This window comes from Mesoplodon densirostris, chromosome 3, assembly GCF_025265405.1.
Source record: "Mesoplodon densirostris isolate mMesDen1 chromosome 3, mMesDen1 primary haplotype, whole genome shotgun sequence".
In the NCBI taxonomy this organism is placed as follows: Eukaryota; Metazoa; Chordata; class Mammalia; order Artiodactyla; family Ziphiidae; genus Mesoplodon; species Mesoplodon densirostris.
In genome coordinates this window covers 111,313,884-111,326,141 of record NC_082663.1, presented here as the reverse complement: position 1 = coordinate 111,326,141, position 12,258 = coordinate 111,313,884, and the positions used below count along the sequence as shown (strand labels likewise).

The following is a 12,258-nucleotide window of genomic DNA, read 5'->3' as shown; positions in this document are numbered from 1 at the left end:
GAAACTATTTATTTGTAGAGACAACAAACTAATACGTAACATAGGCAATGAGTACAAACAGCCTTCGGAAGACAGGGGTGGTTCTGAAGAGCTAGAACACCTCATAAGAAACCTACTTCAGTAACCAGAGGAGGCTGTCTAGAGACTGCAGGGCAGAACCTCTGCAACAGCTGAGGGCCCGTCTTGATGCTGCAGCTCAGGCAGCCCTGCAGGGGACAGTCCTCAAATTCTACCTAACTTGATGGCAAGCAAGAGTCATGTACATCAATGACAGGCTTTTCATGGAGACAAAATACCAGATAGGAGTCTTGAAGGAAATTCTGAAATGTGCATAGACGAGATTTTAAAAGTTAACTAAGTACTATGAACTAAGAACTTAATATGATACAGTTAAATTTTTAAGAACAGAAGTGGGGAAGAAGATGAGCTGATGAGAAAGAAATTAATCAGATATAATAAATTTGAAAGCATTCATTTTTATATTTGCCACAATGACCTTAGTATTAACAAAAGTCATAGGTCTCTTCACTCCACCTTAATCCAGGAAACGAAGCTACTGAATTGTATTTTAACAGCAATCTGACACCTCTTACATTTCCACAAAAGCAGTTCAGTGTACTTTTCCTACAGATTTAAAACAAACAAGCTGTTTTCTTTCCAGGAAGCTACAAATGTCACCCCTTTGCTTACCTAGTAACTGTAGTGACAAACTTGTTTGCTGTATCCAGGATACTCACCTACCTACCTTATAAGTCTCTGTTCTTTTGTTAAGTCTTTTGTTAATGCTGTCCAGTAAGTGAGCATACAATGCAGCATACTTTTGTGTTTATAAAAGCCTTATTGACTTTCTGGTTCTAAACACTTGAGGGATCATTTAGACAACTCAGTGTACTTTAGATATGGGGGATAACATAGTGGCAGAGCCCTGATAAAAAACCCTCTATTGGTTTCTATTATACTGCTATTTTCCCTTAGATGAAACTTAAGGAGTAAGAGTTCAGCTGAGTAAATTTAAAGTGTCTTCTGAAATTCACCAGAACCTCTATAAAAGACAGCAAATATATACAAATTCTAATCCTCTAAGTGCATGAGAACTTATGTTACAGTAATAAATAAATAACAAGCATTCTAATATCAGGTAAAGCCTAATATTTTATAAGGGAAATGCAATAAATATGTCTGTAAAAGGCAACTAACTGAATTTAAGACATTAAATATTACTAAAAAGCTGACCTCCAAGTCGCTTTGGTGGCAGGGGGCATAAGAATCCATGGGATAGTACCTTCCTTTCTGAATTCAAATCCTTTAAAAGTTTTAAAGTATTTATTTGGAAGAAAGGTAGCTACAAAGAGTTTAGTACAGATAGAAAAACAGATGACTTGGCAAACTACGTAAGAGATTAATTTTTCATTGTTCATTTTCTTCTCTTTGATGCTCACATTAAGTATGTATGTTCAATGTCTATAATACACTGGGCACAGTGCCATCATTAAGAATGTATGTACCTGTTATACAGGTATACATGACTATGCCTGGAGGCCCTACCACCCAAATACTTACGGAATTCACCCCACTGAACAGGTCTCCTGACCCCACGTGAGCTGTGTGCACAAAGTTTGTGGGCTCTCCAATCATACTTCGGTCAATCCGCCGGCGCCTTTTCTAAAACATAAGGAATAACGTGTTGAGAAAATGATCTTGTTAACAAAAACTTATTCTGGTAGATTTATATACTATGCACAAATGACTTCGTATAATAATATTTTTGCCCAGGACACAAAAATACCTATATCTTGGTATCACCACAATCACCTCTTATGATGAGATCCCCCAGGGAAATATATGCACAAAAAAATGATTGGCAAAGTAAAATAATAGGTTATTATTTAGAACTTAAAATAGATTATTTGGTCTGACTTTGGCCACCCACATATTTGTATAATAACCATTTAAGTTTTATTCTTTTAAAAAGTGAGACAAATGTAAAACTATCATCTGTAACCATCATTCTTAGCAAAGAACACAGTGTGACTTAAGTGCAGCATTCCGATTTTAAGCAAAACATTCTAGCTTGCATCATTAACAGACTGATGCTATTTTGATGGTTGTTACTGAGATTATACCCAACTACCCTTCACCCGGAAGGAATCTGTCAGCTATCTGTGCAGGAGAGGTCTGGCTCTAGCCCATTCACTGATTTCTGGCCTATTCTGGCTGCAAACGAAACCCTGTCCAAGCAGCCACCCAGGCTGCAGCTTCCTGCCTCTTCCTCATTTCTGACGACCACTTCCCAGCAGCTTCCCAGGAACTTCAGCCACAGGCTGCAATCCTTGTTCTACCAGTGTGCCCTCCGCCTCACTGGACACCTCCCTACCCTGCTGCTGTGTTAAACTGACCATCCGAGATTTTTCCACAGAAGAAGGTTATCATCAGACCCGAGTGTTCCATGGCTCCTTAGATACTGTGATCAACTGAGAGGGGCCACGGGCACAGCTGGCTTACTGTCCTAATACCATCTCTGCGTGTCCCCATTTTCTTCCCTTTCAACAGAACACTTCTCTTGAAAATGCCATCTGCATCAAAACTAAGGCGAGTTACAAAGTTGCTGGATTAGGTTAGGTTGCCTCTGAACATAGTATTTTACGTCTCCATCTACTGAAATGTTGCTCTGCTCCTGATAAATCCTAAAAACGTATCCAGACAGACACAGGTGACAGCTCCTCGGGATTAGAACATGATTTTCTACAAAGCCACAGAAGTGGAGAGTTCACACATTAATTTTAGAAGCTATTGTTTTACTGCCCTCTAGCTTTTATTGCCACAGATTAGAATCCCAAAAGCAGCCTGTTGTTTTTCCTTTAAGTATTTATGTTCATCCTCAGAGTTGAACAGTGACTCTGGACTATCTCCAGGTTTGTTGGTTTTTCCTTCCAGTGTTCTGTATGGTATATGGAGTTCCCTCTCTATCTGAACACGGGTTTTACTATAGCTTAGTAAAGTTTTCTTGTATTATTTCTTTGATATTGCTCCTTGTGTTCTTTTTTGCTATTTCCAGAGCTTCTGTTATGTGGACATCTGAATGTGTCTTTGTGTGTCTAAGGGGGGTGGGGGACGGAGGGAGGGAGAGCGTGTGTGTGTCTGTGTGTATGCATGTGTGTGTGTATAATCTTCCTAGTTTCTTCCATTATTTGTTTCCTCTTTATAGTTTCACTGTATTAGAAAATAATGCCACTTGATCCTCTTTAGGAATCCACAACTGTTTTCGTACAGTACAGAGAGGAAATTTTTTTTTTAATGATTTAAATTTATTTATTTATTTATGGCTATGTTGGGTCTTCATTTCTGTGTGAGGGCTTTCACCAGTTGTGGCAAGCGGGGGCCACTCTTCATCGCAGTGTGTGGGCCTCTCACTATCGTGGCCTCTCCCGTTGCGGAGCACAGGCTCCAGACACGCAGGCTCAGTAATTGTGGCTCATGGGCCCAGTTGCTCCGCGGCATGTGGGATCTTCCCAGACCAGGGCTCGAACCCGTGTCCCCTGCATTGGCAGGCAGATTCTCAACCACTGCGCCACCAGGGAAGCCCCAGAGAGGAAATATTTTAAGCCTGCAGGCCATACAGTCTCTGTCAAAGCTCTGGCTCCACTCTATCACAGTGTGTAAGCAGCCACAGACAATGTGAGAACAAATGAGTATAGCTGTTTTCCAGTAAACATTTATGCACAAAAATGGGTGTCAGGTGACATAATGGCCCATAAGTTCTGGTTTGCTGACCCCAGCTCTAGATCAGTAATTTTTTTTCAGTGGTAGATACACTATTATTTTTCTCCGATTATGATTATGTTTTGGAAGCTCTTTGCTATGCAATATTTTTAATCTCTTTGAGAATTTGTATTACATGTTTTCCTTTTTTCCTATCAAAGACGCTTTACTGAATGAATTATAGTCTGTAACACCTGGGAGTAAAATATTCATTCCTGTACTTCTCCAAATTTAGTTACTTCAAGCCCCTTTCTGAAGGGTTAAGAAATCCAATCGGTCCTTTGGGGCAGTGTCCCATAGGGTTGTATAAAAATTTAAGGTTAAAATGGTGTCAGTAAGCCAAGGAAGGGTCTAGATCCCTTGTCTATGCTCTTCAACTTTCTGTTTCTTAGCACAACACGCCAATTTCCTGCTCTCTTTTCCTTACATGGTGCTACTTAAGGAGGCTCACACAGATTCCCTGCCCCTAACCACAGACTTGTCACCCACAGCCATCCTTTGATGTGGGAGGCCAAGTGCCACCAATACAGGCTAGTCTCTTCCACCCTGTTTCCCATTTTTTTCTCCAGACTCTTGAGTTTGTCTATTTTTACCCACCCCATTCAACATACTTCCCCTTCATACTATTCTCTTCTGAGATGATACAGCACAAGTCCCTAAATGAGCCTTGAGAAGCAATGCTACCTTCTCTTTTCTAGGATTAAGGTAGGGAAAAGACGATGTTAACAGTAGTTTTGTGTCTGTTTTTTTCTTGGTAACATACTGTTACATTACCATTAAATTTGTCTTGTTAGAAAACTATGTTTCTCAAAGCACATCACCAGCAGAGGACATGAATTTTCTTGACACCTGAGTAGGACAAATTGTTGGGGTTTCTTCCACAGAACGCCCCATGACGTACTGAAGGAGAAAGAGGCTTCCAGGGTCTTGGCACAGCCCAGACTGAGCAGAAAAGGCCAGACATCTACAGATGAAGACAAAGGATGGCAGTTATGTTCCATGGGCTCATGGTGTCTGCCAGACTGAAGACTTCCCCGAAGGCCTTGTGAGGCTAGCCTGCAGGGGCAACAGCTCCCGAGGTACAGATGGTGCCACCTGGCTCAGCCAGAGGGTCCGCTGAAGCAGGTGATGGGCTGGCCTATTTCAGAGAGTAAGATCTACTTCCAGATCGTCCCTTGCCCTGTGAACACACAGGACTTCTAACAGTTCTGAATCCACATCATTTCCTCTGGAAGGGTGTGTCTGGGGCTTAGCAGATGGCTACAGCTGGCCCACGAATCCACATTAAGGGATTTATTCTAACAGTTGAATTATTGCAGGAAGATGCTGGGAGAGAAGTTACCATGGAGCACTCAGGCCACCAGCCATCTCACCCAGAAATGCTTCTTGAAAGATTAATGAATGGATGTGCTTGTAGGTCGATATGCTTCTGAAAGAGGCGTATTAATATACACTTATAAACATAATATGACACTCTGAATAATGAGGGAGGATGTTCAAAAGGAGACAACTAAACTGGTTCAAAAGAGACTCTCACAGTGAAAAGCAAAGGACAGGAAGACACCGACTTCCTTCTATCACAGCAATTACGTTAGGTAATTAATTTATAATCTGAAAATAATGACTACTTTTCAACTTGAACTTTACTGAGTTGGGAATGAGACTTTTCCTTTAGTACTGAAAGGGTTCTTCATGCCATCTACTCTAACCTTGATTGTAGGGTTAGAAGTAGAAGTTTTCTGTCTTTCCTTCTTTAAGGCTAGAAGGAGCACAACTTTTAAAGCAGGGGAATAACATGATCAAAATGGTTTTAAAACGCATAATAGCTACAGATGGAAAGCAGGTTGGAGGGGTCCAAAAGAAAAGTTATTATAGTAATGTTGGTGAAAGGAGATTACTTGCATTCAACTAACAGCAGCATAAATGGAACGTGTACAGATTCAAGCTGTGTTCAGTGGGTAAAATCAAAAGCATCTGGTTGTTGACTGGATTTGAGAATTGAAAGGTAACAGTTAAGAAAGATGCACAGATTTCAGATCTGAATAGAGTGTACTCGATTTACTGGATTAGATAATACTGGAAGAGGGTCAGTCTTCAGGAAGAAGATGAAAGATTCTGTTTAAGACATACCGAATTTGAGACGTCTATGAGACATTCAAGTGAGGTTATCAAGAGGGCAAGTTGAATACACAGATACAGGATTCTGAAAAGGGCTAAACTAGAGATAGGAAATTGAGAGTCACCAGAATAAAGCTGTCCGAGTTAATGAGACTTCCTAGGAAGAAAAGTGCACAGAGGAACTCTATATAAGGTTGGTCAGGAAAATAAGCCATTAAAGGAGGCCAAAAAGGAACAGCCTAAAAGTTATGAGGAAAGTCAGATGTGACTTCTTCAAAGTGTGAAGGAGAGGTTAGGCAATACTCTGCAAGCTGATGGGAGGTCAGGTGAAGAGAAACATGTTTCCTGGATGCAGCAACATGAAGTGAGCACCTTGGTGATGCTGTGCCACCACAGTGACAGGAGCTCCAGACATCACTGGGGGAGTGAGGGGCATCCAGGAGGGGGGGACATGGAGAACTCCAACACAGACAAGTGGACAAAGTCTGGCCTCTGAACAGAAGACAGCCGTAGCTCAAGGGAGAAGAGGTAATGAGGACAGACTGAATTTTCTCCCTTAAATATGAGAAAGACTCGACTATGCTTAATTTCTGGTGAGGCAAATCAGAAAAGACAGAGACAGAAGGTAAAGAAAAATAAAGATTATCAATATTACAAGCCTTCCAGAGAAGGTAGGAGGGATAGGATCCAGACACAGGCTGAGGTGTTCTTTAGACTTCTGTTATAACTTTCTTAATCAAAAACCTGGATTCTAATTATAATTAAATATTTTAAGATATAAAAACGTAATATTTTTCAGATGCAAGGTAGACATTTAAAGAACAGCCCACTTTTCTGGTGTGCTATATTGAGAGCACAGGGTACAGACGAGATTTAAATCGTGGGCAAACAAGGGGAATTCCAGAGTCAGGCCTCTACAGAGAAAAACAGGAAATGGTGCACTCCACTCTGATACGTATTAACTGCTGTCAGTAGCACAGTCACAGTTTTTCCTGGAAACATACTTTATTCTTCTTGATTCCTTATAGGGAACTTTACTAAAACTGTCGACCATCTGAATAATTCTTGCCATCCTTAAAATATTAACTGTTATTCTGCATAAGGCCAAAGACTAGAGGTACACAAAAACGAGTAGCTGTATTACAGTGCAGGGGATTAGGGAAAATGTCTCTTCCCATTTAATGTATGTCAATTATGCCTCATTGAAGCTGTTTAAAACTTAGAGTTACATACTAAAAACTTGTTCGATGAAATGTGATATCCAGAATTTGCTTTTAATTATCCAGTGGAGGGGGGGTTAATAGGTGAAACAAGATGGTCCCCCCATCAATAACTACTGAAGCTGGGGACTACACACACGGGCAGGTGGCGGGCCGAGGTGGGAGGGGGTCCTCTTCTTTCCCTAATAAGTTTTTAAAAAGAAGTTTTAAAAGAGATATGCTAATTCATTTATATTCCTCCTAGTCTTACAACTTTACATAAAAACTTACGCACCGTTGTGTACTAGTAAAAATGCTGTGACACAAATATGAATAAACATTTACTTTCATGTCCGATTTCCATCAGAATGTAATCTTGCCCTCATTCTTTCAGATCCTTTACAATTCTAAAATTCTCTACCCACTTCCTGTCTTCCTCCCCAAACTAGAGAAGATATGTGAAGTTTTTCAGAAATACACTGCAGAGCTACCTCATCAATATAAGGCTGGCTACAGTATCCATTTAGTTCAACACTGCTCTTTATATGCTTCATTCGTGCACTCCCATCACATGTTCCTTCTTTGAAAATAAAAATTACTTGGCAAATATTTATTTTAAAAACCTGGAATGTAAAATTTACAGAAAGGATTATTCTGAGATCATTCTTCCAAAAGACCCATCTTCTCTGGTTTCACACTCATATCTGGCTACCACCTCCATCCCTCCGCTTCTGTGTATCTCGTGTATGGCGGCCTTCTCCAATACATCCTAGGTCCCCTTTCTTCCTCTCCCATGTCTTCACCTTATTAACTCTATGCTGATGACTAGTAAGTCTATTTTCTCTTTTCTGGGCATTAGACTACACATCCAAGTGCTTACCGGACACGTCCATGTGAATGCTGAGAGGATACTCAAATTTCCGATGTCCACAACTGAACATATAATCTTATTTCTGTAATCTAGTCTTTCTCTTCGGGCCCCATTTTGGTGAACAACACTTCCACCAGTACTTCAAGCCAGGTGTGAAGATTGCCCCTCACTCCTCCTCCTTCCCCATACTATCACATCACATCCTGTGGATTCTACCCTTTCACTCTCTCCATCCCCATGTCACTGCCACAGCCTTACTTGCAGTCCCTACCGCCTTCCACCTACATCACTGTAGTAGCCTCCTAACTCATTTGCTTCAAGCTTTACAACATTCCTTCCCCTCCCAATATTCTTTGCCCTGGGTTTAGACAGACCTTTCTAAAGTACAAAACTGATGCTACTCACCACTTTAAAATCCCTCAACAGCTTTCCAAAACTTGCAGGCTAAATTCAAAATCCCAAAGCCTATGAAATCCTGTTTCTCTCTCTAGCCTCCTCTTTTTTTTTTTTTTTTGTGCGGTACGTGGGCCTCTCACTGTTGTGGCCTCTCCCGTTGCGGAGCACAGGCTCCGGACGCGCAGGCTCTGCGGCCATGGCTCACGGGCCCAACCGCTCCGCAGCATGTGGGATCTTCCCGGACCAGGGCAGGAACCCGTGTCCCCTGCATCGGCAGGTGGACTCTCAACCACTGCGCCACCAGGGAAGCCCTAGCCTCCTCTTTTAATACTTTCTTGCATTCTAAGCTTTCATCTGCTACTTGAAATTCCCTAAATATGCTATGATCTCACTCTCTCTTACTTCTCGCCCTTGACCTGAAAGGATCCTTCCTCCTGCTCCTTGACTAACTCAGGCCTCATACCCTCTGCTCCCAGAGAATCTTGTGTTCACTTCCACCAAAGTAAAATTTACATCTCGCACCAAACTGAAACTGTCCACTGGATGGCACATGTGCTCCTATATGGAGAGGGCATATAAAATGTTGGCTCACAAGGACCAGCGCCATACAGAGCACAAAGCAATTCATCAACACACGTTTTTTAAATGAATACATTTATGAATATATAAACATTACAGTCACATTGTTTTTAAGGCTTAACTTTTTTTTTTTTTTTTTTTTGCGGTACGTGGGCCTCTCACTGTTGTGGCCTCTCCTGTTGTGGAGCACAGGCTCCGGACGTACAGGCTCAGTGGCCATGGATCACGGGCCCAGCCGCTCCACGGCATGTGGGATCCTCCCGGACCGGGGCACGAACCCGTGTCCCCTGCATCGGCAGGCGGACCCTCAACCACTACGCCACCAGGGAAGCCCTAGGCTTAACTTTTTAAACATTTTTTGTAGCAATATAAATGTTCCATCTCCCTCACATTTCTACAATATTGATTAAATATAGCTTCTAGGAAAAGAGTGATTACTCAATCACTTAAAGGTTGAAACTTCCTCTAAGACTTTCTCTGGGCAGCTTCGTGTGCAAACACATGCCACCGAGGAGCAATTTAAGGCCAGATCCCAGAGGGTAACAGGAGGCCTAAGGTAAAAGCACAGGTGGAATAACCTCAGGTCCTTTTAGAAATGGAGATAAAATGTAAATAAAGAACAAAATGGTCTGCCATCTGGAGCAAGGGGAAAAAGCTAGGGCTTTCGGGCTACAAGACAGCAATCACTTATGCCAATGTGGACTAAATATTTGAAAGGTTGAAAGAGAGTGATATACTACTGACTTAACTTTGTGACCTGGAGAGAGAAAGCTGAGAGAGTATAACCACATCCCCTGCCTATGAATATATCAAATAAACCCACGATTCCCAGACTGTGTCAAGTAGCTGGCAAACATCAAGGGACCCCATGTGGTATTTTCAATTTGAGGGAAACACAATGATACTCAACGTGAAGCAGCCTGGGACCTGGGCCCCTATGCTGCAGTGCTTGCACACCTCTCCTCAAGCAACAGAATACAAAGAAACTGTATGGGACTAAAAATAACTGCCTGCATGCCCAGTTGGGGCAAATTCTGAACAGAAGATAAAAAGAGACCAAAACACCCAACTGCCACCACTTTCGAAGAGCCCAGAGCAAAAGCAGGGGGTCAAGGACTTCCCTGGTGGCGCAGCCTGCCAATGCAGGGGACACGGGTTTGATCCCTGGTCCAGGAAGATCCCACATGCCACAGAGCAACTAAGCCCGTGCGCCACAACTCCTGAGCCTGCGCTCTAGAGCCCATGAGCCACGACTGCCAAGGCCCACGTGCCTGGAGCCCATGCTCTGCAACGGGAAAGGCCACCACAATGAGAAGCCCACACACCGCAGGAAATAGTAGCCCCCACTCGCCACAACTAGAGAAAGCCCGTGTGCAGAAACACAGACCCAATGCAGCCATACATACATACATACATACATAAGTTAATTTAGAAAAAAGCAGGGGGTCGGGAACAAAAGGGTACTGCGCACGCCCCCTGCACACACCACCATAAAGGGGTGGGCAAACCACCTAAGCCGGCCCTCCAGCCTGACTCCTACCTTCATCCCATATAAGGAACAAGCTTGCCCTGCCTCAGGGAGTGAGCAAGCAAGGGTACCTGTTATTTGTTCCCCCTCACCTCCCCGCTACAGCAGGGGTTCCAATAAAGCCTTGCCTGAATTTCTTGTCTGGCCTCTGGTCAACTTCTATTAAGAAGGCCAAGAACCCTGGTCGGTAACAAACATACGTACAATACTGTGTGAACTAACTCAAGATAATTCAAAATTTCAATCTCAGAGAACACACTCTTTTCAACAACATATCTTTGCAAAGCACGGTTTTTCAGTGCCTGCTGTGTAAAAAGCCCAAGTATTGTACAAAAGTCAGTATAGAACTGGAGAAGAGGCTGGTGGTGTTCAGTCTGATCCTACAGTTTGAGGAGTTGTGTAAAGCCTAATAGGCACACATATCCCATAGGTAATCAAGGTTATTTGGGAAAGAAATAAAAATTTATTTTTTCTTTCTATATATGTGTATTATTTTTTCAAATGGTGACTCAGTTTTTAGAACATAAATATTAAGCTGTTTAGACCAAACTAGTTAATAAATAAATCTGTAAAGCATTTCTCTTGGCCTGGGAACACCATGAAAAAAATTACTAAAGTGTTAAGGGCAACAAACACAGAAGTTCAGGAGCCTCTGAAATAAGCTAATTTTTTGAAATATTGAGAGTATAACTGGGCACTGGGCATTTCTTAAAAAAACAGTAACTTTTTATACTATGCTACTGACAGTGTTCCCCTAAGTACATGAGCTGCTTTCAAATTGCATCCTATTATCCATCCAGTTCATACAACAGGGGGGAAAAAATGACTAACAAAAGCTATAACAACATAAAAATAGATTTGATTTTTTTTATAGTAAAGGAAAAGGATTTTCCTAGTGAGTCTTACACAAAAAATGAAAGCAATAGTAATGGCTGCAATGTCAACAAACTACGTGAAATGCCCTCACCCAAACCCATTCCCACGTGGCACTGCCTATTCATTCCTTAAGACTCAGCTCAAACATAACCTTCTGAGTTGAGGTTGCTGGGTATTCCTTGGTTTAAGCATTTAGAGCACAAGGCTCATTATTTCAATTATAACACTTAAAAATACTGTATTATAATTTATCTGCCCACAGTTTGATTTTCCTACCGTGCTAAGAGTTCTTCTATGACCACAGCTGTGCCTGACACATTGGAAAATAAATGGCTGTTGAATGAATAAAAGGATTTTAAAGAAACAATGTCAGCTCAGTTCTCTAAAAACTGTTTGTCTTATCCAATATTATGACCAAATATTTCTCAAGGACCTATTACATATGAAGATGTAAAATATATATATATATATATGATGTCAGTTCTAGTGGATTTCATATTTCTGCAAAAAAAAAATTACCTGTTTTATTTTTCTGCTCTACAGTAATGCTGTCTACCACAGAGTAGTTCTACTGTCATCATTGTTCTAGCTTTTATATGGGGTGACACCTCAAGAGCAAGCTTTACTGTATATCAGAATCACTGCAGGGGTTTGTTAGAACACAGGCTGCTGACCTTCTTGCATAATTTCAAATCCACCAGGTTTGGGGCAGGTCCAGGAACGTTCATGGCTAACAGGACACCAGCTCAATGGTTTAGAAACACTGGTGCTGAAGATTTACAGCTGAATATTTTAAAACAATGGGTAATTCTTAAGAGTCTTACTACATGCCAGGCATATTTCCAATCACTTTAAATACAGGAACGAATTTGATAATACCTTGAAAAGCACTGTGTGATGTTTTAATATTCCCTTCAAATCCAACACTGGCA

General features: G+C 41.6%; 1 protein-coding gene across 4 annotated transcripts in view; it reads right to left on the bottom strand.

Moving 5' to 3' along the window:
- CDC42SE2 (CDC42 small effector 2) overlaps positions 1-12,258 on the bottom strand; it is a 125,877-nt gene that overhangs the window by 14,041 nt on the left and 99,578 nt on the right. For all 4 annotated transcript variants that reach the window (XM_060093311.1, XM_060093312.1, XM_060093315.1 and 1 more), the window contains one exon: positions 1,561-1,662. In XM_060093311.1, coding sequence (XP_059949294.1) covers positions 1,561-1,662 — 102 coding nt within the window. The remainder of the gene's footprint in view (positions 1-1,560; positions 1,663-12,258) is intronic.